Raw genomic sequence first — 25,604 nt, forward strand, 5'->3', positions numbered from 1 at the left:
GGGCAACTCTGGGCTGGCCTACCCGTACCTAGGACAATCTGAGTGTGCTCTGAGAACGAGATATGTGCAGCTCCTATCGGGATTTGTCGGGACATTCGTGCGGTGTTGCTGGATTTGTTTTAACTTGTCGAAGTGTCTTGTAGAACCGGGATACCGAGCCTGATCGGAATATCTCGGGAGAAGGTCTATTCCTTCGTTGATCGTGAGAGCTTGTCATGGGCTAAGTTGGGACTCCCCTGCAGGGATTTGAACTTTCGAAAGTCGTGCCCGCGGTTATGGGCAGATGGGAATTTGTTAATGTCCGGTTATAGATAACTTGAACCTTAACTTAATTAAAATAAATCAACTGTGTGAGTTACCGTGATGGTCTCTTCTCGGCGGAGTCCGGGAAGTGTACACGGTGTTGGAGTAATGCTTGCCGCAGGTTGTTCTCTAGTTATTCGTTCGCGCTTTGCCCTCTCTTCTCGCTCTCTTTTGCGAACAGGTTAGCCATCATATATGCTAGTCGCTTGCTGCAGCTCCACATATTTTACCTTGCCTTACCTATAAACTTAAATAGTCTTGATCGTGAGGGTGCGAGATTGCTGAGTCCCTGTGGCTCACAGATTACCTCCAAACCAGATGCAGGGCCTGATGATTCCGTTCCAGATGACGCGCTTGAGCTCAAGTGGGAGTTCGACGAGGACTCACGCCGATATTACGTGTCTTTCCGTGATGATCAGTAGTGGTGCCCAGTTGGGGCGATCGGGACCGTGTCGCATGTTGGGTTTATCTTTCATTTTGACGCCGTAGTCGGGCCATGAGTGTTTGATTGATGTAATGCTATTTATGTACTTTGATTGACGTGGCGAGTGTAAGCCAATTATGTATCTCCCCTTTTATTATCTATATTACGTGGGATGTTGTAAAAATTGCCTAACTTACGACATTGCTTTCAATGCGGTTACGCCTCTAAATCGTGCCTCGACACGTGGGAGCTATAGCCGCATCGAGGGCGTTACAATGAGATACTCTCTCTGTAAACTAATATAAGATCTTTATATCACTATTTTAGTTATTTGAAAGATCTTATATTAATTTACAAAGGGGATACTTAGTTTTGTGTGCCGTAGGGGCTAGCGCCTCGCATGATCAACCAACCAGTTTTACTTTCATCCACTAGACGTGCTCGGAGGGCTGCAGGTAACAAACACACTCTTTATGCATATGTAGCGACATATGGTCTAAGTATTCCAAAGTTAGTGTGATCTCCTTGTCACTGTGAGTGCCTTTGTCGCCTTCGACGCATTTCTCCATATCAGAAGTTTGATATTTCATACGTGTCATTGCTCGACTTCCACCTATGTCTCTCTCAACACCAAAAAGATCTTCATGCCATTGTCAACTTCTACATGTTTCTCCGTACGAGAAGTTTGATATTCATACATGCCATTACTCCACATCTTTCGTCTATTTCTCTCGGCTTTGCTACACATATAGGCAAGTACGGACTGGGATTATTACACGGTGACATGGCAAAGGGGGATTCGAAGGAAGGAGAGTGAGGCCGGCCACCCGATGGGAAATTAGGGGGCAGAGAGATTTAAGAAAAGTTCTGTAACAATCCTGTAACAGGCCCCTACGTCTAGGATTATTGATTTCTCTCTTCATACCTGAAACATTTTTATGCCATTGTCGACTTCTACATATTTCTTCATATTGGAAGTACTCCCTCTGCAAACTAATATAAGAGTGTTTATATCACTATTTTAGTGATCTAAACACTTTTATAAAAGTATTAGTTTAAATGCTCTTATATTAATTTACGGAGGGGGTATTTCATAACTGCCATTACTCCACAACTTCCACCCAAATCGCCCACACCAAACAGATTTTCAGACACGAGCTGCATATTTCTAGCTTGCCGGATCCACATGTAAAATGTTTTTTCTTTGCCTCTTTTGAGCAAGCTATTGCAGTACAAATAGTATATTTTTACACGAGACCACGCACGCTCTTTACAAATCTGATGTCATGTTCCCCACATCCATACGTACTGGAGCAGCAGCGCAAGTGCAGGGCGAAAAAGGTTGCAGAAAAGAGTCACGTTCACATCACAGCTCTAATTATTCTCCCTTCCATTTCTTGAGAAGAAAGACTTCACTGCGGTAGTACTGCAGCGTGGGCCAGCAGCAGAAAGGAGCAGCTCAACTACCCACACCGACCTGGACCCACCCGCCAGGGGACATGACGGCTCTTCTACTGCTACTACGGCAAGAATCCCCCACGGCCGCCGCCGCGGCTGCCGCCGGCCGACGACGACGAGGAGGCGATGACGGCCTCCAGGATGGTCTCCTCGCACTTGCGGCACCGCTTGGGCGGCGCGGGGTCGTCGAGGACGATGGGGCGGCGGCAGGACGGGCAGGAGGAGTTGGAGCGCAGCCAGGTGTCGACGCAGTCGACGTGGAACCCGTGGCCGCACTGCGGCATCACGCGCACCTCCTCCCGCTCGCCGAACTCCGTCAGGCAGATGGCGCACTCCGCGAGGATCCCGTCCTGCCCCTCCTCCTCCTCGCCCCCCGCCACGGCGCCCCTCGCCGCCGCCGCCGCGGCCACCGCGTCCGCGTACGCCAGCTTCGGCAGCGCCTTGAGCGCCTTCTTCTTGAGCCCCTTGCTGGTGGTCGTCACGCTGCCCCCGGACGCGCCTGTCGTCGTAGTAGTTGTGGTACCATGGTTATGCCCGCCGCCGCCCCCGCCGAAGGCCGCCAGGGCGTGGGCCGGGCTGCCGGACGGCGAGGAGGGGTTGGCGTGGGCGTTGGCGTTGCGGCGGGAGCGCGCGCACCGCGCGACGGCGGCGAGGCCGACTACGCAGATGAGCGCGCAGAGCAGGGCGGCGAGGATGACGACGACATCTGAGCTGACGCCGGCGGGCGGATCGGCCGGGGGGATGCCCGGGATGCGGCTGGGGTCGCCGCTCTGGAGGAGACGCCGCGACGGGTACGGCGATGGCCGGAGCATCGCCCACGTTCGTCCAGCGCCGGTAGTTGGAGGGGGCCTTTTCCGCAAAATTAAAGTTGTGGCGAGACGCGAGAGAAGCGAAAGGGGGGGGGGTGGTGTTGGCAGGTTGCGATTGTTAATGGCGGGCGGGTAAGCGTCGTAGCGAAGCTCCCGTGGCGATTTCCCGCGGGTTGGGGGCCGGTATCGTCGACCAGCTGGACAATCCCAAAAGGCCCACGTGGACGCGCCAGGATAATTAGAGATTAAGATTTTGCATTTTATTTTTGGGAGAGATTAAGATTTACTTTGGGTGCAGATTCAGAGACATTTCCTCCGGAGCTTTATATAAGAAAAGAAAACGCCTTCGCTGTGGATGGAGTAGGGTAGATGGATGATGCGTGTTCGTTCTGCAATGAAATGGAACCGGGGAGGCGATCCCTGATTGATCTTCTAAAGAAAGAAGTTTCGCTGTCGTCGGACGCGACATTCCGCGTCGTGCAGACGCCGGCCAGTTTCCACTCACCGGCAAGTCAACGAAGAGGGCCAAAGCAGCTCCACGATCAAGCGGAAAAACGATCCCAATCATGAGCAGCGGATGCTCAACTGCCAATAGTTGAGGCGCTATAGCTATGGCCTAGCAGTCTCGAACAGCGAGCGGCATTGCCATGCTCCCACATGGGGCAGGTCCGTCCGACCCGCCACTCCTACTCCTTCAGAAGCAAGCGTTCCTCAACCACTAGCAGCTCGAACGAACGCCACGAAAGTCCGTCCAGCGTTATCTGGACCCCCTCCCCTCGTCAAGATTCGTACTACTGGCGATCACGATGAGTCCACGAGACGAGCCCCGGGAGAAAAGCAAGACAAGGCAAGGCAAGGCAAAGCAAAACTTCGCCACGCTTCGAGTCGCCTCCCCCGCCCCCACGGCAAGAGACGCCCGCGGCCGCTCGGACGGCGACGGCCACGCTCGCCGACGGGGCACTACCACGACGCGACGCGCCTCCCGTCCGGGGCGGTGGAAAATGAAACGATCGCGAGGCCGGTGCGTAGACCGACGACGGTGCGTCGAAGGCTCGGGATGGCGCGCCGAGCACGGCCGGTGTTGACGTCGCGATCGGTACTGGCGTTGGTGGTGGTAGAGTCGTGGTGCCGTAAACCTCGACGACCTCGGCGACCAACCGCTGCGCCATGTATTCAGAGGTACGGTCGCCTACGACTCTGGCGACGATTTCAACAGGGGTGACGACGCAGACGCAGTGCATGTGTGGACTTGTGGTACTGCACTCGGGTAACACTTATTTCAGCAGACAATGACTGATGAGAGACGTTTGCACAGTTATTCTGCTTGTCCTCCCTATGGTATCAAATCTCCGAGAAGCATGAAAAAGATCTAGAGCCTTCGTTCAAATTTCTGAAACGTAACCATCCCATCACGGTTTCATAATCACTGTGTTTGCAGTTGCACAGGACAACTGGAACTGGCACTCACCTATATGCTGGTTCACGTCAGTCAGTAGACTCCGCGTATCTCTATCGAGCTACACCCAGGCTTCATTAGCTTCCGCACGACCTTGTCCTAGTTCATGGCAGCGGCATACAGATTTGAGACCAAGCAAAGACGGAGCTGGTGGACAACGGACAGGTTGTGTCGCGAGACACCATTCACCAGTAATCGCCACAGGAGCAGGCTCCGTCCTTGAAATGGTGGAAGCGTTTGGCGTCTCGCACCACGATTTCCCTGTCGGCGATCTTCGACATGTACTTGATGGCGTCATGACAGTCGCCGCAGACCCTGAGGTTCTTTATGACCACGAGCCTCGTCCCTGGGCTCGTGCTCAGCAGCCCAAAGGCGATGGTGTTAGGGTACTGGTACATACTCTCTCGATCTATTACATGCACAGGGGAATTCGAGATACAAGTGCGAATTACAAGCTCTGGCTAGAGTACAGGAATGGAGAGCGAGAGAAAGAAGAAGGAAAGGAAGCCGCCGCCACCGTTCGTGACCCACTGGATACCCTCCTCGTTGCTTCCTCTCCACTTACTTATAGCTGGCAACGATTCAACGGGTGCACAGCCCAGCCCAGCCCATATGCTGTCCACGGATGGGCTGGCCGGTTAGGAGGGCTCCTAACATCCCCCCCTTCTTGAAATGCGGCTTGCCCCCAAGCCGCTGTCCCGAAGAGCTCGCCAGGATCCCATGGTGCTTGAAGATCATCAATCATGTTGGAGTCGCCATGGTAGTTGTCGCAGTAGTAACCATTGTTGAGGTGGACTTGAACGAGCTTGAAGAAGCGGTCGTAGTCAACGGTGGTAGCCGAAGCCGGGGTGGATTTCGACGAGGTCGCAGCAGTAGTTGTGGCCAAGGTAGGCCCCCCCGGAGGATGTATAAGACTTGAAAGGCTCACACCACCTTGATCCCACAAAACTTGTTGTACCTTGAATCCATCGGAGTCCATGTAGTAGCCGAAATGAAATGTAGTGGCATGGACGAGGTAGGCCGCAGTTAAGATGATGACACACTTTCCTCCTTCGAAGACCACTATCTGAGCCAATTCGGGTAACAACGGCCATGCCATCCCTCCAGGATCCCAAGATATGTCCAACAGGTAGATGTCCTGGTCAGATCCAATCACATCCATAGCATAATTGAGCATATAATCTGAACTGAGCCACAACAGAGAGCAACAATTGTTAGAAACATCAAGCCGCGAATTCGGAATGTCGAGGTGCTGGTCCAGAACTAGCATAATGTCCAGGTGCTGCCACTGTATTGAAATGTTCATGTGTCGCCTTGTGTCTGGCATTTTGTCAGTCCTAGGGAAAGGTAATTGGGGAAAGAACTGCCGCTCAAAATGTGTGAATGTATATCTGCAGGAAGGCCATGGTTGCAGCTTGACTGAAGGAACTAGAAAAATATGCAATATTCTGAACTTCGCAAGCACACCACGATCTTTTGTTTGATCTGGTCGATGCCGCAGCTCATAATCAATGTCAGCAGAAGATAGTAGAACCAAGCACCGCATCATCACCTTCAGACAAATTGGAAACAAGCAATCACTTTTTGCAATCTGAGAGAAGCGCTGGCTGGACTCCGCAATGATACACATAACATGCCATTGTGAACCGCTACTAGAAGTAAGAAACCCTGTGGTTATTCTGAACAAATAACCCCCTGAATTCCAAGGGAACAAGCATAATGTAGAATCTGAATCAAACTGCCTGAATGAACACAGCTCGCGGAAATTAGCTTTTACTAGCAGTGGCCATTCCCCTCGTAGCTCAAGATTAACTTGTCTCAAATAGTCCTCAAGCAAGTAAATAACAGTAGCACAGCCTAGTTCATATGGCCCAATTTGCATGAACTGAAGAAAAAATTTGTTCGAACATCCTGCGCTTAGAGCGCCCATTTCCTGCATGTTCTGAAATAGATGTGCAGCCATAGAACAGATAAGTAGACGCCATACCACAACACCCAGGTTCAGATCACCCATAAATTGCATTATCGGCTGACTCAGGACTGGCATATCTCTCAGCGCCATGGGGATCCAACAAGCCAACTTCTCATAAGTACATGGTTTCAGTCGCGCACTTGGCAAATGCCTCAAGGATGCTCTCCAAGAATTCAGATCATGAGATAAATACTGCATCGCATATGTAACCTGCGGTAGCAGCCCTGTATGCTTCAGAATCACTTCTTCAGGAGAGGAAGCAAATGACGACCATGGCATAAGACAAGGCCTGCTAGTAGATGTTTTCCTCTTGGAACTAAGTGGCCATGCAACTTTCCATTGGAAATGTTTAGAGCAATTAGGGAAAACAGACAGAGTGTTGAATTTCACTCTCTTTGATCCAGCCTCACAACAATTGCTTGGCTCAGCGGAAACCAAGAAAGTGTGCTGCCCTTGTTCAGTGATGTTAGCTAGATCAAAAGATAGCACTGGCTCACACTATATTAACTGAAAACCAAAAAAGCTCGTCGTGTTCCAAGCACTGTGTTTCTTCGCACGCCGAAACTGATGTACAGCCATAGGAGCAAGACCAGGATGATGCATTCCCAGAGCAAGAATAATACTGCATGTACAGCGTTCCGAAGGCCACTGTTTACTGTAAGAAAATAGCTTGGCGTGCTTACGGTGACATGAACCAACATTGTTCTGTTGCAAAGACCATAAGCACAAGGGCTCGATAGAGGTTATCCGGATGCATTGTACATTGTAATTGCCCACAAGTTCTCCAGCGTGACATGATTCCATAGGAAAGGTGCTACTAATCATATCAAGCAATTGGACAAACTGGAATGGATGTGCCCTGAATGTCCATGTATGAAGGCCATAAACAGAAGTAGTCACCGAGAAGTTCCAATGGGCAACACTAGAATGACAGACCTCTGATGGCACACTGACTGCAAATGATGGCCATGGCATCGGCCGTAGCAGCAGGCCTTGGTGGCTTGGGTGCGGCGAGATGTCCAAGTCATGCTTCCGGAACGGCTGCATCGAATTGACAGTCTTGGTAGCAGGATAAACGAGGTCGGCGACGAGCTCATGTGTGGCTGCTGGGAGTAGCGATGCCGTCGTGACTGGAGATGGGAACGAAGTGGCACCAACTTGGTTGGAGCATTTCGTCGAACAGGAGAAAGGCGTCATGCCGATGTAGACAGGGGACGCTCTGCGGGAGACAACAAGGACCTCATGGACCTTGTTGGTGGGGAAGGAGACGCTTGAGAGGACGGCAAGCTCGAGGGCGACGTCTGGAGTGGCCGCCACAAGTGTGTACTCGTCCGGTCCTGCAACAACGACGCCGCGGGTGCTGTCGGCGACGGACTTCCGTGACGGAACCTGGACGTGGAGCGGCGGGTTGATGCTGCCCATCACAGGAATGGTGAGGGCGCCGAACTTGTCGCTGAGGTCGACGACGGACTCGTGGTAGACGGTGGTGACCTTGTCGACGCTGTTGGTGGCGACAACTTGGTTCAAGCCATCCGTCGAACAGGTGATGTGCGCCATCACGATGCAAGCAGGGGGCGCGTCGTGGATGACCTCGAGCACTTCCTGGGGCTTGGTGGTGGAGCCGGAGACGTCGGGGACGGGCGTAGGTGAGGCGTCCGTCGTGGTTGAGGCCGCCGGATCGACAAGCGAGGTGACCACGGGAGGGTCACCCACTGATGCAATACCCAACACTGAGCTCATCTCGTCTGCCTGAGCACATAACCTCTCCAGATACCACAACAACTGCTCCTTGGCAGACATGGCATCCCACTCTGATGGTTTGACAGCGGGCATGGCGTCGTCGCCGGTGGAATGGAGGAATCGGGTGTGGACGAAAAAAATTGGGGAAAATTGAGGAGTGGAAGGGTGGTGGCCTGGCTCTGAATACCAGATGTTAGGGTACTGGTAGATACTCTCTCGATCTATTACATGCACAGGGGAATTCGAGATACAAGTGCGAATTACAAGCTCTGGCTAGAGTACAGGAATGGAGAGCGAGAGAAAGAAGAAGGAAAGGAAGCCGCCGCCGCCGTTCGTGATCCACTGGATACCCTCCTCGTTGCCTCCTCTCCACTTACTTATAGCTGGCAACGATTCAACGTGTGCACAGCCCAGCCCAGCCCATATGCTGTCCACGGATGGGCTGGCCGGTTAGGAGGGCTCCTAACAGATGGCCAGCCTCTCGCTGTGGCGGCTGAGAAGCTGCTCCTTGACGCCTTCCTCGAGGTCATGGTACACAAACTCCGTCTTCGGGACGTAGCCTATCTTCCTCATCTCGGAGTCGAGCTTGGAGATCATCCGCAGAATCTGTCTATGCTGAGGATGGCTCTGATCTTCCATGACGAATGTATGCAGTGCTCCGCGTATCTCTATTGAGCTACACCCGGGCACCTTCTTGCTGCCATGGTCCTTCATTAGCTTGCGCACTTCCCTGACCTTGTCCCAGTTCTTGGCAGCGGCGTAAAGATTTGAGACCAAAGCAAGGACGCCGACATCCCCAGGTTGCAGTTCAAGGATCTTCTCTGCTGTGCTCTCCCCAAGTTCCAGCTTCTTGTTATTCAGACAGCCTGAAAGCAGAGCGACCAAAATTGAGATGGTTGGTCTGGTGTGCATTGATGCCAGAAGGTCATTGGCCTCTTCAACCAGACCAGAACGAGCCAAGAGATCCACTATAGACACCAAGTGTTTCTCGGCAGGTTCAATTCCGTAATCATTAACCATGCAATCGAACCAGAATTTCCCTTCTTCTACGAGACCGGAGTGGCTGAGAGCCGACAAAAGAGAAGCAAATGTGGCGTGATCAGGTCTCTCTTTGTTTTTCTTCATTTCCTGGAACAAGGAGAGGGCATCACGGCCTCGTCCATGAGCACCAAAGCATGCAATCATCACATTCCACGAAATCAAGTCTCTCGAGACAACCTTATCGAAAAGCATTTGGGCGCTTGCGAGGGAGCCGCATTTTGAGTACATATCAATGACTGCTGTACCTACCATGCGATCGAGCTCGAGGCTCCTCAAGATGAAACCATGTATTGACTTCCCTAGCTTCAAGAGTCCAAGATCCGAACAAGCTAATAGTGCACCAACAACTGGCCCTGAATTGGGCTGAAAACCAGATACCTGCATCTGTCTGAACAAGCCAAGTGCCTCATCCGCATTCCCATACTGAGCAAGCTGTGAGATCAGTGCGCTCCACGACACATCATTCCTGTGCGGCATCAGCTCAAACACCCGGCGCGCCTGATCAAACAGTCCATTCTTCGCATACATGTCCACAAGGCTTGTCGAGATGACAACGTCCATCCGCGTAGCATGCCGCAACAAGTACCCATGAACCGAGGCCCCCATCCGGACATGCCCTGTTGCTGCACAAGCCTGCATAACCCCGACAATAACCACCTCGTCTCCCTCCAGACCGTCCTCCCTCATCCTCATATACATCTCGATCGCCTGAACCGGCTGCCCCGCGTTCACGAATCCGGTAACCATGGTGCTCCAGGTGACGCGGTCCCTCTTCCGCATTCGGTCGAGCACCTTGACGGCGTCGTCCATGGCGCCCCATTTTGCGTACAAGTTTAGCAGCGACGAGCACACGAAGATGTCGTTCCTGTACCCTGCCTTGGACGCGCGGTCCCTGACGACCTCCCCGGCGGCGAGGTCCCCGAGGCGCGCGCACGCGGAGAGCGCGAGCGTGAAGGTGGTGCTGTCGGGGCGCACGGCGGCCGGGAGAGCGCGGAAGACGCGCAGCGCCTCGTCCGGGGAGGCCCCGCGGGAATGCGCCGCGAGGAGGGCGTTCCACGCGGCGATGGAGGAGGGCGACGTGGGCGCGGTGGCGAGCGTGGACTCGGCGGCGGCGAGGTCGCCGGCGCGGGCGTAAGCGGTGGCGAGGCAGGAGGAAAGAATGTGGTGGGAGGAGGCGGAGGAGGAGACGATCAGGAGGGCGTGGAGGCGGGTGAGTGTCCGGAGCGCCGCGCAGGACGAGAGGAGCCGGCGGAGACGGCGCGGGTCGTCGAGCAAGGAGAAGGGGTGCATCGAAGATTAGCATCTGGAACAGAAGTGTGGCAACCGGAGGAAAACAGCTTCAGGGAAACTGAACGGAAAAACTAGTCTGCCGCGCTGCTCGTGATATCCTTTTTTTTGCTTCCGGATGGAGGATGATCCCGGACTCTGCATAAATGGCAATGCGGGCAGTCATTTTATTAATTATTCATTAAAATTTTACAATCACAAAGTAATATATTAATAAGTCCGAAACCACATCTCAACAACATCTGTCGCTATCCATATCAATTTGTTAAAGAGATGCAGATTGTCTGAGCCACATACCCAAACTTTATAACAAAGCCTAACATTTAAAACCGAAGGGTCCAACCAAACCGCATTACCGTGTCTAGGGCACACATCAGTCCGGCACACTCTCAATGGTCGTCGCTTGCGCACATTGCAGAGGCCGCTGCCACCATCTTCCACCGATCCATCTTCACAGCAAGTACTGACGCATCGACCTTGCTAAGCCTAACTGTTGTTGGCGCCACCATGACGCCAAAATGCTCCAAAATCATGCGCTCGTCCATTAACACACATCAACCACCGAGACCCGCCGTCGATGACGCGGTAGAAACCATGCCGCTCCACCACCTGTCCATTCGAGTCGGTACCTGCTCCAAAATGATGCCTCCAGCAAGGAGCGTGGCGCCGGACGTTGCCATCGTCCGGTCCAGGAATACAGATCTAGGATTTCCCCCGGAATAGGCTGAAAGGAGCGACGTGAATTGCTATGACGTTGCCTTCTGATGTCTACTACGCAATTTTATTCTTGTAGACTCGTATTGGACCTCCAAGCGCGGAGTTTTGTAGGACAGTAGCAATTTTCCCTCAAATGGATGGCCTAAGGTTTATCAATCCGTGTGAGATGTAGGATGAAGATGGTCTCTCTCAAACATCCCTGCAATCAAATACAAGATATCTCTTATATCCCCAACACACCTAATACAATGACAATTTGTATGCGTGCACTATTTCAGTGAAGAGATGGTGATAAAAGTGTAATATGGATAGTAGATATTGATTTTTATAATAAGAACAATAAAAATAGCAAGGTAGCAATTGATAAAAGGGAGCACAAACGGTATTGCAATGCTTGAAAATGAGGTCTGGGGTCCGTACTTTCGCTAGTGCAATCTCTCAACAATACTAACATAATTGGATCATATAACCATCCATCAAAGTGCGATGAAGAACCACTCCAGAGTTCCTATCTGGCGGAGAACATAAGAAGAAATCGTTTGTAGGGTACGAAACCACCTCAAAACTATTCTTTCTGATCGATCTATCCAAGAGTTCGTACTAAAATAACACCAAATAATTTCAGATTCATAATACTCAATCGAACACAAAGAACCTCAAAGAGTGCCCCGAGATTTCTACCGGAGAAACAAAGACAAGAACGTGCATCAATCCCTATGCATAGATTACCCCAATGTCATCTCAGGAATTCACGAGCTGAGTGCTAAAACATATATCAAGTGAATCAATACGATACCCCATTGTCACCACGAGTATTCATATGCAAGACATATATCAAGTGCTCTCAAATCCATAAAAGTATTTTATCTGATAAAACGAAATCTCAAAGGGAAAACTCAACTCCTCACAACAAGATAGAGAGGGGAAAACATCATATGATCCAACTATACTAACAAAGCCTGCGATATGTCAAGATCGTGACATCTCAAGAACACGAGATAAAAAGATTAAACACATAGCTGCTGGTACGAACCCTCAGCCCCGAGGGTGGACTACTCCCTCCTCATCATGGTGGCCGTCGGGATGATGAAGATGACCACCGGTGATGATTCCCCCCTCAGGCGGAGTGCCGGAACAGGGTCTCGATTGGTTTTCGTTGGCTACAGAGACCTGCGGCGACGAAACTTCTGATCTAGGTTAACCCCAAGGGTTTTCAGAATATTTGGGAATTTATAGGGTAAAGAGGGGGTGTGGGAGGCCACCGAGGTGGGAACAACCCACCTGGGCACACCTGGGCCCCCAGGCGCGCCCTTGTGGGTTGTGCCCCCCTCGGGGCACCCCCCAGGTGCTGCTCTGGCCCATTAGAAGTGTTCTGATCCATAAAAAACATCAAAAGGTTTCACGGTGTTTGGACTCTGTTTGATATTGATTTCCTACGATGTAAAAAACAAGCAAAAAACAGCAACTGGTACTAGGCACTGGGTCAATAGGTTAGTCCCAAAAATGATATAAAGTTGCTACAAAATGATTGTAAAATATCCAAAAATGATAATATAACAGCATGAATACTTTATAAATTATAGATACATTGGAGGCGTATCACCTTCGATAAGGTAACGCCACCATCGCCCGTCATGATCGTAGTCGAGGCTCAGACTTTCACGGGTAGTCTTGCCGCTCCAAACTCGCCATCGGATAGATCTGACGACAGATCTGCCATCGCCTCCTGGCCGACCACCGCCGCCGATGCATCGCCAGACTGGCTGAGACCCAACCTAGATGCCCAACCGAGGGCCATAGATCAGGAAAGGATCCCCAGATCCAAGCCGCTGATCTGGGGACCGCCCAGGCAACATCGGCGCCGAGCGCCCGCAGCGCCAAGCCCTCTGGAGTGTCGTTCTTAGCCGAAGCCGCAGTGGTGGCCGCCGCCGTCCATAGCTCCTCCACTGCGCCGAGCGCCCCCACACCCGCGCCACCATAGGGTAACCCAGGTGCCTCGCGGCCACCTTCCTCGGGGCAAGCTCGACCTTTGCGAGAGAGTCCCCTCCGGCGATGGCAGGACTAGGAGGGGAGGGTGAGGAGTTGCGACAGCTACGATTCTTTCTCCCCCTGAGCCGCTAGGCAGACGAGGGGTGGTCCTTCAGCTCATGATATTGTTGGGAAATGTAGCATGGAAAACAAAAAAATCTACGCACACGCAAGATCTATCCATGAAGATGCATTGCAACGAGAGGGGAGAGTGTACCTACATACCCTCATAGACCGTAAGGGAAGCGTTTATTAACACGGTTGATGTAGTCGAACTTCTTCGCGATCCAACCAACCAAGTACCGAACGTACGACACCTCCGCGTTCAGCACACGTTCAGCTCGGTGACGTCCTCGCTTTCTTGATCCAGCAAGATGGTCGAAGTAGTGGATGAGTTCCGGCAGCACGACGACGTGATGACGGTGGTGGTGATGCTATCTCCGCAGGGCTTCACCTAAGCACTACAAAAATATGACTGAGGGACGAAACTATGGAGAGGGACGCCGCACACGACTAAGAGATTGTCGTGTCGTTGTGTGGTGCCCCCTCCCTCATATATATAGGTGGGGGAGAGGGGAGGCAGCCAGGAGGACCTCCCAAGGAGGCCGAATCCTCCTTGGGTTCCTGCCCTAGCCGTCCCCTTCCTTGTTTGTGCGCGGGAGGAAGACAGGGGGAGGTGGTGCCCCCCCTTCCTTTCTCTCATGAGGAGGGAAAGGTAGGAGGGGCCAACCCTCCCCCTTTCCTTCCCCTAGGGCCCGTGGCCAGGGAGAGGGGCGCACCAGCCCCTTGTGGGCTGGTGACCTGGTGTGATCCCTCTTTGGCCCATTACCATATAGCCTCCCGGGGCTTCCCGGAACCCATTTCGGTGATCCGATGACTACCTGGTACCTTCCAAAACTATTCTCGTGTCCAAATAGCATCGTCCTATATATCAATCTTTACCTCCGGACCATTCCGGAGCTCCTCTTCATGTCCGTGATCTGGTCCGGGACTACAAACAACATTCGGTCACCAAATCATATAACTCATATAACACTATATCATCAACGAACGTTAAGCGTGCGGAGCCTACGGGTTCGAGAACTATGTAGACATGACCGAGACACCTCTCCAATCAATAACCAATAGCCAAACCTGGATGCCCATATTGGTTCCTACATATTCTACGAAGATCTTTATCGGTCGAACCTTATGACAACATATATAATTCCCTTTGTCTATCGGTATGTTACTTGCCGAGATTTGATCGTTGGTATCTTCATACCTAGTTCAATCTCATTACCGTCAAGTCTCTTTACTCTTTCCGTAATACATCATCTCGTAACTAACTCCTTAGTCACTTTCCTTGCAAGCTTCTTGTGATGTGTATTACCAAGAGGGCCCAGAGATACCTCTCCGATACCGAGAGTGACCAATCATAATATCGATCCATGCCAACTCAACAGACACCTTCGGAGATACCTTTAGAGCATCTTTATGATCTCCCAGTTACGTTGTGACGTTTGATAGCACACAAGGTATTCCTCCGGTATCCTGGAGTTGCATGATCTCATAGTCGAAGGATTATGTACTTGACATTAAGAAAGCAATAGCAATAGACTGAACAATCATATGCTAAGCTAACGGATGGGTCTTGTCCATCACATCATTTTCCTAATGATGTGATCATGTTATCAAACGAGAACACATGTCTATGGTTAGGAAACCTTAACCATCTTTGATCAACAAGCTAGTCTAGTAGAGGCTTACTAGGCACACGGTATTTGTTTATGTATACACACATGTATTTTAGTCCCTGATCAATACAATTCTAGCATGAATAATAGACCTTTATCATAAATAATGAAATATAAAATAAAAACTTTAATATTGCCTCTAGGGCATATTTCCTTCAGATATCCTAATCCAACGGTCGTCCTCTACATAGAGCATCTCTAGTAGAACCTTCGTCAAGGCCAATGAGCAAGTTTGGATTTGCTTGCATGATATTGATGATCCCATTGCCATTTATATAGTGCTAATCGTAACTTACATAGGTGACGCTTAAATTCTTATCTATGATGAGTATGTGGAGTCGATTATATGTGATGGAATGCTTAATAGGATATATTTTGCTAATTCAATATGTCATTTTATCATCGCAAAAAATGGCATGTCATGCTTGATGGTCATATATCTCTGTCTATTGATATGCTTAAGATTTTCAAAATCACATCTTTAAGATCTTTCTGTGCCACATATGCCTATCATATTAAGTTCAATCTGATTTCTGAGAGTGGCATGGATGACAAGTTCTTGGTTTGTGACATTTTCATAAGTTGTGATGATATTTCCACGCTACCTTTGCATATTTTGAGCAAGTGTATAATGCTACTTGTGTTGCAAAAATAATATTGAATAGTTGTTCTTTCTATAAGATTGCTTGCAACCATGGTAGGGTGTTATATTTGTCTTGTGAAGACCACCTTTCCATGAATATTGATGAAATGCTCTTTGTGTTGCATCAAACATGATGAAGTCTTGCTCTTTTCTCTAGGCTTGATTGTTACCATACCCATGCTTTGCACATGCCATGTAATGGTTGTTGTCCAACTTTTCCTCTTTTTGTATCAAATCTATTGAAAAATATATGCTCTTTCTGATGTTTTGATTGCAATAACGGTTATATCTTTGAAAATGGGAACGCCCCGTGCCTTTCTCTCTTTTTTCTTTGCGAAGAGACCCCCAGATCTATTAACTAGCAAACGACAATACAAGGCAACCCCCCAAAACAAGAAAATTACAAGTTGGTCCCCGGGAAGCCAGCCGTCCCCATCCTTTCGAGCGGGCTGATAGTGCAACATCGCTATCGCTCCCGATCCACAGCCAGAGTCGGCAATACTTTATTCCACGCAAACGGGAAATCATCACTGCCAAATGCCCCCAAGTAGGAGTTGTCGTCACTGATGCCATCAAAGATCTTGCTACCTGGTGCAAGCCATATCCGCGTTGACCTCGCCCGACACTTCTTCCTTCCATAACCATGGACGAACTCCATTGGAGACAAAGCGTCGAAGAGGGATCTGTAGGCAAATTATTCGGCGGTGCCATCAACGTCACCGCTGGAGCGGCGCTACAGACGGCCAAAACCCTAGCTATGAAGCCTAATCCTATACTCCAGCTATACATGGCCAGAAAACGATTCTAGCGACCCTTCCTCCACTGGCGAGCACAAGGCCCTCGGGGACGAGGAGTCGCCAGTAGATTTTTTTCTCCTCCCTAGTTGCCTTTGAGAAGGAAGAGAAGAGACCAACCGACGAGGGCTAGACTTATCACATGTGAAGCATGACCTTTTTCTCCTTACACAATATGCATGGAGCCTACCTATGCACCCCACATATGGCATGCATTCATCATATGCTTGATGAATGTGCTTTGTGCTAAGAGTGACATGCAAGAGAAAGGACGCATCATGATGGATGATGTGTTTATCTATCATGCATTCATGCACACACGCTGATTGCTTTTATTAGTGCAAGCGTAGGTCCCAACTTCTACTTGTCAAACTCCATAGGAGTGTTTGAGCCTCACATTTACAAGTGCCAAGATCTTGCACAACAAACTTGAATAAATCCCACTAATGTGAATTCCTAGTTAATGGCAATGAATTGGCTACACTTTTAATTTGTGTGTTGTTTCATTCTTATTGTTAGCACGATATGCATCATGGATGAAGAATCAACATTGGAGAGTGGCCACATCAGGTGTTAGGAGGTGCATGACAAGTCCAACTAGGTCAATTTGTCATGCTCCATGGTGATGAAATTTCAAATTTGAGGTCGAGTCGTACCTTGTAAAAAGTGCTTCATGCCAACTGTCACACACACATGGCTTACAACAGTGATTCGTCTCCCTTGTGTGTGTCTACCTACTATTCTCGAGAATGGTATACTACTTGGCACTCCTACCTTGTGCGCATTTAGGTTTGAGCAAAGAGTGTGGCGAGCCAAGGAGGACATGCATAAGGGAACCGCTACACCATGTAACAGAGAAGCTTGACAGTGCGGAAGAAGTGAAGTTCCAAAGAAGGAACAAGCATGGTCCAGCCCCAGAACCAGAACCAGAGCATCCGGGCTCCCCTCCGACCTACCCAGAAAGGTTCTCAACGTCCCAGAGTTAAACCTTGAGCATCCAGACTTCACCTTCAGGTATTCCATGAAGGTTTTGGAGACCCTAGGGTCTGGTTTGCTTGCGGTCAGAAAACGGGCCAAAGGCCCATATATTGCTCTCTAAGGCCACCAACTCCCTCCTTCGTGGTGGAGGCTATATATAAGTAACCCCTCACCCTCCCATTTTCTAGGGTTAGCTAACAATAGACTAAGAGCTCAAGAGCTTAGCTTACACCTCCTCCCTTATGGAGATGCCTCCTCATGGAGATGACCAATCCCACCTCTCATGTAGATTTATCTGAGTCCTCCCTTTGTGGAGCCGCTACGAGACCTCTACTTTTGTAGGGAAGAACCTTTCACCTTGTTCTTGTTTTCCCTTGTGTTTGCGAGAATCCAGATCGACTGTGCGGTGTGGAAAACAGTCGCAAGAGCGTCGAGTTCGGTTTCAAACGCTTGCGCATACTTGGTGTTTGTTGTTGGATTTGTGCTTTGTCGATTAAGATTCTCTACCTATCTTTTTGCTTCTTTGACCCTTTTCCCTCATCCAATTCGTGAAGAGCAGGCAATCCCATGTGTCGAGCATAGATCGGCCAACTTCTTTGATGCTTTGACAATGAAGGGGAGAATGTCCTTTGCTGATTATTGTTGAACTCTTGGATGAACTTCTTGGTTCTCTAAGACAGACTTGAAGGCTAGTTACCATGGGATTGGATTAGCATGTGAAAGGGTTTGAAAATGCATTTTTTTAACTCGTAATGCGCATTGTGAATTTAATTTATGGCTTGTCCATTGGCCTTCAAAGCTCCCCACATCACATAGGCAAGGAGGTTGTTGAGCTTTCATGATTTCCCTTCTCCATAAGGCCCAAATTTTATAGGTTTGGCATCAACTAAGGTGGCTCATTTCAGGACGAGAGTATAACTCTATTCCACGAGCACAGTGGACCCTCACTTCCTTCGAGAAAGGGCAACCTAAGAGCAACTCCAGCAGCTCCCCTATTTCTAACAAAAAAAAACTACTTTTACGAGAACTTTCTAAATTATACGGTCATCCCTTAATTCTTAGGGGAGCTGTTTAAGTTTCTCTAACACTAGGCAAGTTTGCAGGCACGGGCAACAGACAGGGACGTGGATTCAGCTAGGATGAACACATGAACACGTTGTGAGGGTGCTTGGGCGAAACATCACGGCACTCTCACCACAATTCATCATTAACCTTAGGAAAAGTAAGATCATCCATCACGCAATGCACCACAAGGATTCTCTATCCGCGACGTGGAATTAAACTGTTTACCCTAAAACTCGAGCGACATTCCTGTGACTTCTCATGCACCCCAAATGGCACGGTAAAGTTGCCTACCCACCTCGACGGTCTGCCCATCCTCTAATCTAACACAAGTCAGTAGTACTGATTAGTATACTAAGCACGACCTACGCCCGTTTGGTCATTTCTCCATCGTATTCTGAGCAGGCGGCGGCCTCTGAAAGGAGAAACTATCACGGTGATCCGGCGTCGCGGCGTCCACGTCCACACGGACCTCTGAGTCCAGGCTCCTCTGCTTCGTGGGCGGGATCAGGTACCTCGTCTGCGCCTCGGCATCGGTGTCTGAGCAGTCCGAGTCAGAGAGCGCCCTGGTGGCGCCGACGTGCGCTATGGTCTTGTAGCGGTGGAGGTGCCGGTTCGCCACCGGCGCCGCCTCGGCGACGAACTGGCACTGGCTAAGCCGGCCTGCCTCGGGCGTGTCCGTGGTTGGCGTCTCTGAGGAGGCATGCGATGATCCCTTCTGCTGCTGTTGCTGCTGCTGCTTCTTCTTCACCGTCTTGTGCCACTTCTTCAGGGCCTTCGACGTCTGCTCGTCGAAGATGGTTCGCTTCATCGAAGATCCCATCTGGAGAACAATAGTTTCTCCGTTAGTCGTCACATTTACAGATAAATTGCTTTCACAGTTTGATTATTGAAGTAAGTGTCAGTACAAACTGAAGTTGGATAGTTACTGAACATTGGTGAGCAGTGTCTATACTGTATAGATACCTGAGATACAAGGGCATGGAGCGGAAGCGTGATATAGCTGCACACAAATTGGACGACACCCCTACACATATGAGTAGGAGCAGACACTGTTAGTATGATTGAGGAATAAATCAGTTTGAAGATACAGTATTGATACTCACCCAAGGCAGATCCTTGCAATGATAAACTCAAAGTTGTCATGGAAACAGGACCTCAAGCCGAATTCATACTGCACGAGAGTTAACAGTTATAATCAAAAGAGTACTGACAGAGTAGTACCATAAAAAATGATTCCAAATGTCAATAGTAGTCTTACCCAAATCCAAAAGAAATAAGTAATCTCAAATGCATTCTGCAAGAACGAGGAACAGCTATTAGAAGTTTTGACAGAGTTGTCTTTCAAATTCGATCCCAAAGTACATGCGGAAGGCTAGGGATTGAATCATTATATATGACAATGAAACAAGTATGCTCTAGTTACAACTGTTTTCTTTCCCTGGCAACCATGTGAGTTCAAGTTCATTTTACCACAGTTGACAAGAAACTATTCGATTCGCAAAAAAAAGACAAGAAACTATTCAGCAGGGGAACCATTACTACATGACTAATGGGCCCAATTCAGGTCTAAATGCAGATCTGTCTTCTCAAAATAATTCAGTCTGGTCGATAAGGGTCCTTTCTAGTCCGTTAACTGACCTGGAATAATGCAAAATGGATAAGGTGAAGAACCATATGAGGCTTTCCGAACCAGAAATGTTCATCACTGAGTTTCACCACTGGCATTCCTTGAATAACTGTGTGTTTTTCTGTAATTTCAACAGCCATCCTTGCAATAATAGCCTGCAGCTTTGTTCCAACAGCTAAAATCACCTAGATATCCAAAAGCATGGTTAGGAACTCAGCAACATGAATATAAAACATGCTACAGTTAGTAAGAACTTACTATAAGGGGAATTGTGGAGAACCAGAACAAGTTATGCCATCCTGAAGAATGAATATTCCGAATTTAAAAAATAACATATTTTCACAGAAAGCTCCCCACAGATCCTTGTGTACTGGAAATTATATCGTGCTAAATTGCACAGGAAATCCAACAAAGGAAATATAGGATTGTAACTCACCATGAACATTGAAGAGCATGACAGCCAGAGCAGAAGCCCATAGAGGTGGACTAGTAAAACAATGATGATACAAATGAGTCATTAATTTATTAGGAGGATAAAACAAGGATGATTCATAGGCTTCCTTACCTAATGCCAACAACTGTCTTGAAATCATCCTGCAAAGATCTCTTGATGTACTTTTGGAAGTTGAACCTAGTCCCTGGGGATAAATGAGCCTATACAGAAATAAATCATCAGTGTAAACTAAAAACAGAAAATTACTGGAAATATGAAGCTACTCACAGCAATGAATCCGTGCCGCAAAGTCAGGTAGTCTGTCCTCCGAACAGATCTGAAAAACTGCCTAAAGAAGCTCACCTGTATAAAGTTAAAGCATAAGAAGCTCCTGAGCTAAAGCATTTCTAGATACATTATGCAGGAAAAAATCACGACGATGCTTTAAACTTTATTTAGAACAGTTTAACACCTGTTTGATGTAGCCTATGGTTCTATTATAAAAAAACGCTATATGATCTTGGAAAACCATAGGGTTTCTGTTCAGTAGTTTCTACTCGGAATAGCTCAGCAATGAGTATAAAGATTTTGGAACTGGAGTTCCCCCGGTTGGAAAAATTCAGTATAAGCCTTCGATATTTAATATTCAGGAGAAATGTAGAATGGTAAATACTAATTTAGTTATCTGCAAGAAGTACTAATTGATATTTGATATTCAGTAGAAATGTAGAATGATAAGCCCTAACTGATATTTGATATCCAGTAGAAATATACTCCCTCCGTCCCAGAATAAGTGTCGCTGATTTAGTAATAACTTTATATTAAATCAGCGACACTTATTCTGGGACGGAGGGAATAGATAGTAAGGAATAATTATGCTTGACGTCGTTTATTAATCTGGGAACTTAAATGTGCAATTTACTCTGAAAATTTGATATGGTATGCTACTTCATAACCGTCGTTGGGAGGAGCCATGAGAGAACTTACGACATAGAGCATAATCGTGCTTTTGCTCCAACAGCTTGCGTGCTGCCTCACAAAAGAAGTCTGGTGAGTGAGCCGGAATTTCGATGGATCTGAAAAGTAAAATATGACCAATGGGTACCAGCAGTTTAAAAAAAATGCCTAACAAGAGATTGCAAATAAGCTGATTAAGAAGGTATCCGCTTGATTCTACTTCTAGCATAACAAGAGACAAACTGAATATTGCATGTTACGCTGCTTACACATTCAGTTAAAGCATATGAACCAATATCTAATCAATTGAGACACTACCGGCTGAAAATTCATAGGTGATGGAGGAAGTATCCTTTTCCCACTCCTTCCATATCCGCGTCTGCGCAGAAAATTTCAGAGTTATTTCAAGCTTGTACGTACACTAAGTAGTACTCCCTCGTCTCGATATTTGAAATCCTTGTTAAAAACTTTTGGAAATTCAGAACAGGCACTTGTACGTTGCCCGAGGAATAGACCTTACCTTTGCTCTGCCCAGGGACATTGTAATAGCACTGAACGTTACATGGAAGACGGCCAGGAAGAACACGAAGATATGTAGCTGGTGTAGCCCATCGGTTGAAACGAGTGACACCATACCCTGAAATGGCATTGGGATTCCGAGAATAAAAACAAACAATTTTGGAATGACCAGACCATTTCTGAAGATAATAGGAACAGATGAAATAAAATACAATAAAATATCAATCTCGATACCCTGACCCCCAATCACTGGTACCCAAATCAATGTGACACACCTTGCTACAGCACAATGTAAACCACGCAGTTGACAGTAGTCAACTCACTTTGGGGCATGAGAAGTAGGCCGGCTCTTCAGACAGGTGCCGTCGGCCGTGGCCCTCTCCGTGCTCCGAGCTCCTGGAGAGCTTGCAGGGCAGCATGGTGTCGGCGGCCCCCGCCGGGATGCAGATGCGCGATATGTACCTCGCCGTGACAGTCAGCAGCAGCGAGATGAAGCCCAGAGTCATGAGCTCTGCACATGGCAAGTAAGCATCAACGCCCATCAAATTTCCTCTTCACACGGACGATCGGTGCACGCGCTGCAGATTACGCGCGGAAGGAAACAGGCGAAAATTTTGGGGGTGGGGACGGGCGCGTCGCAAAATGTACCGGATTTAACCTTCTCCAGAGCGTCGAACAGCGCCTTCTTCTTCCTCTTGCTGAACCACTGCAGGCAAGGCACCACCGCGCCCAAGAATGGTGAGTGGGGATGTGTTAGGCGGGTTCAGAGAGACGGGAAACGGAGGGAAGGGGGCTTGGGGTGTACCTGGCCGAGGTGGTGGAGGATGCCCTCGAGGAGGATGGAGACGGCGACGATGACGGCGCAGACGGCGACCACGGCCCACGTCGGCGTCTGGTCCAGCGCCCGCGCCCCCTCCCCGCCTTCGCCGCCGCCCATGCCCGATCTGCTCCTCCGCCCTCCGGCTCCGGGGCCTGTGCTTGCAGCTGCGTTAATGGCTGTACCTAAACCCTCACAGTGAAGTGTGTTACTCTGAGGTCTGAACGGAGCAGACGGGGCACCGGCCGCTGCTCTGATATAACTTCGCCACAAGACAAGCTGCGTTTCTTTTTTATTGAACGAAGGGACAAAGTTCAAACGACGACCTCGGTCAGAAAGCGAGGGCTTCCAGAGAGGAAAAGGGCAGGCACATGTATCTCTCTGTCCTGCATAACACGGATTTGGCGGGGCCCTGAGCAAGTACAATAAGTGATATAAATAGGCTATAAGAAATAGAATAATATATCTTTGTTTAGTTGAAGAAGAGAGAAAAAGAGAGAGAAGTGGAGCGGAGTCTTGATTAATAGTCAGCTGCAACACGAGACCCAAGACGCTTTGTGAGAATGTAAGGTGAGCCAACTATTGATAAACAAGTTTAAAACTTAATATTGTATATGTTGGTCAAGAGGTTGGTTGTAGATGATATGGCAACTTCTTATAGCTCACCGTTGGTTGTATTATTAACCATGCTCTGACTATTTTTGCGTACCTGCCCCTAGACCTTTTACAACTCCCAGTCGTCGAAAGAAAGTGAAACGGTTGGTGCGAGTGAAAATAATAATAGAAGGTTTTTTTAGCTTTAAAAAATATACTTCCTTTGTAAAGGAATATAAAAGCGTTTAGATCACTAAAATACAGAGGGAGTAATACAAGGTTAAATCTGATCATGGACTAGTCCAGCGATCCGGCCCGAAGGACAAGTCGGGCTTGCCTTTTGGGCCAGGCTTAGCTTCATTTTACAGCTTGGAATAGAATTTATGTCGGGCTCGGGCTTCTATTTTCCTCATTTCTGGGCCGGGCTTGCATATATATAGGCTAAAATACAGTGTTTGGGTTGGGCTTTTGGGCTTCGGGTTGCATTTTGGGTCGGGCTCGGGCTTGAAAAAATAGCTACTTTTGGGCTTTAGGCCTAGCTTTTGCAAACCCGGCCCGATGTATGCTTATGTTTAGGTGAAACCATACACATAAAAACAGTTTCTTACGGACTGACGAACTACCTTCGTACAAACTCCAAATTACACCGTGCACTCTGGAAACAATATCCTCCCTTCTTCCCCTTCCCTAAAACTTCAGATGAACTCTATTTTACTAAGAGCATGCGTCATCAATATTGTATACATCACATGGCCGAGAGCCTCCATGAATTCTTGATCCAAATGCTCACTGTCACACAAAAACCCATATCCAAACTCCCTTGCATGTAGGAATCCGGCAAGGTCAGAGACAGAGAGGCAGCGATCGTCGATGGAGGAGATGGTCGGGAATCAATGTCCGAGTTGGGGATGAGTCAGAGAGGCAACGGTCGTCGATGGAGGAGATGGTCGGGGGAGCCGCTTTAGGAGAGGCTAATTTTTTTTAAATAATACATTTTTTATTATTAATTTGCATAAATATTACGCCCAAAAAATAATTTTCAAAAATAATACACCGTCGGCCCGCTGCAGGCCGACTGGGCCTAGTCAGCCCGCAGCAGGCCGAGTGATCCCCTATCGGCTGGCTGGCGGCCGAATGGCCTGTCGGCCATGAGTCCAGTTCCTGTCGGCCAGCTGTGTGCCGATTGGACTAATCGGCCCACTGTAGGCCGACAGGCTCTAATTGGCCAGCCGCAGGCCGACTGGTGCATGCCACCATTTTTCCCCGTACGATCCCCATGTATATCACGGGCCACCATTTCCCGCCAAATTTTCCCGCTGTCAACCTCCCGCCATAGTTTCCCGTTTTGCTCGTTCCCGCCATATTTCCCCGCTTTGCTCGTTCCCGCCATATTTTCCCGCTCTCTAATTCCCGCCATATGTTCCCGCTCTTTAGTTCCCGCCATATTTTTCCGCTCTTTAGTTCCCGCCATTATCTCTCGCCATATGTTCCTGCTACCGAGTTCCCGCCTTCCTTTGTGCTCTCAACCTATAAAACCCCCTCGTCACTAACATTGGTAAGCATTCTAGCGTAGTCTCGTAGTCTCGCCAAGATGTCCGGATATCCTTTTAATCGTAGTTTTCACAGTCGTATGTCCGAATGTCTGTTGCGTTTAGCCACTGATTTCAGGGTTGACAACAGATTAGTTCCGTGGGAAGAACTCATCGGTAGTGACACCTTGCTGAATGAGCTGGCTCACGCATTAAGTCAGAGTGGGTGGCCTTCCAGGACCTTTGAGGAGATACGCATCGAACTTCTGAGGTTGCATGGAAGATACCTAAAGTGTGGTAGGTACCTAAATTTCGGAGCAAAATATACTTATTTATGGAGTGTCGACAGTGAGGATGAAGATGACATCTTCATGCCGCCGCTTCCGGGTTCTACATCGTCAAAGGGCAAGAGTTCTTCATCGTCGAAGGGCAAGAGTTCTGCATCATCGAAGGGCAAGAGTTCATCATCGTCGAAGGGCAAGAGTTCTTCATCGTCGAAGGGCAAGAGCTCTGCATCGATGGAGGATGACGATGATGACTTCATGTAGTTTTTATGTTGTATGTTCTATCTAGTTGTTTAATTTAGATGTAGTTCTATCTAGTTGTTTGTACTGTCTTGTTGTACGAGCATTGTGTTCTATCTAAATATGATGTTGTAGTTCGGATAACAGAGTACT

At 48.7% G+C, this 25,604-nt stretch overlaps 3 protein-coding genes across 3 annotated transcripts; all 3 read right to left on the reverse strand.

Moving 5' to 3' along the window:
• Positions 1-2,106: 2,106 nt before the first annotated feature.
• LOC119274335 (probable E3 ubiquitin-protein ligase ATL44) lies at positions 2,107-3,191 on the reverse strand. Its single transcript, XM_037555006.1, has one exon. The coding sequence runs from the start codon at positions 2,995-2,997 to the stop codon at positions 2,248-2,250; it is 750 nt and encodes a 249-aa protein (XP_037410903.1). The 5' UTR covers positions 2,998-3,191; the 3' UTR covers positions 2,107-2,247.
• A 1,172-nt stretch (positions 3,192-4,363) lies between these two features.
• On the reverse strand, positions 4,364-10,511 carry LOC119274342 (putative pentatricopeptide repeat-containing protein At3g25060, mitochondrial). Its single transcript, XM_037555018.1, has 2 exons — positions 8,634-10,511; positions 4,364-4,830 (listed from the first exon to the last, which is right to left on the reverse strand). The coding sequence occupies exons 1-2, from the start codon at positions 10,491-10,493 to the stop codon at positions 4,636-4,638; spliced, it is 2,055 nt and encodes a 684-aa protein (XP_037410915.1). The 5' UTR covers positions 10,494-10,511; the 3' UTR covers positions 4,364-4,635.
• An 8,043-nt stretch (positions 10,512-18,554) lies between these two features.
• Positions 18,555-23,088, reverse strand: LOC119274351 (MLO-like protein 9). Its single transcript, XM_037555029.1, has 15 exons — positions 22,793-23,088; positions 22,636-22,693; positions 22,311-22,498; positions 21,989-22,105; positions 21,787-21,847; positions 21,499-21,587; positions 20,800-20,874; positions 20,644-20,732; positions 20,515-20,564; positions 20,337-20,377; positions 20,090-20,263; positions 19,710-19,745; positions 19,555-19,622; positions 19,415-19,475; positions 18,555-19,271 (listed from the first exon to the last, which is right to left on the reverse strand). The coding sequence occupies exons 1-15, from the start codon at positions 22,922-22,924 to the stop codon at positions 18,828-18,830; spliced, it is 1,683 nt and encodes a 560-aa protein (XP_037410926.1). The 5' UTR covers positions 22,925-23,088; the 3' UTR covers positions 18,555-18,827.
• Between the last annotated feature and the right edge of the window lie 2,516 nt (positions 23,089-25,604).

The sequence above is a fragment of the Triticum dicoccoides genome, chromosome 1A, assembly GCF_002162155.2.
Source record: "Triticum dicoccoides isolate Atlit2015 ecotype Zavitan chromosome 1A, WEW_v2.0, whole genome shotgun sequence".
Classification (NCBI taxonomy): Eukaryota; Viridiplantae; Streptophyta; class Magnoliopsida; order Poales; family Poaceae; genus Triticum; species Triticum dicoccoides.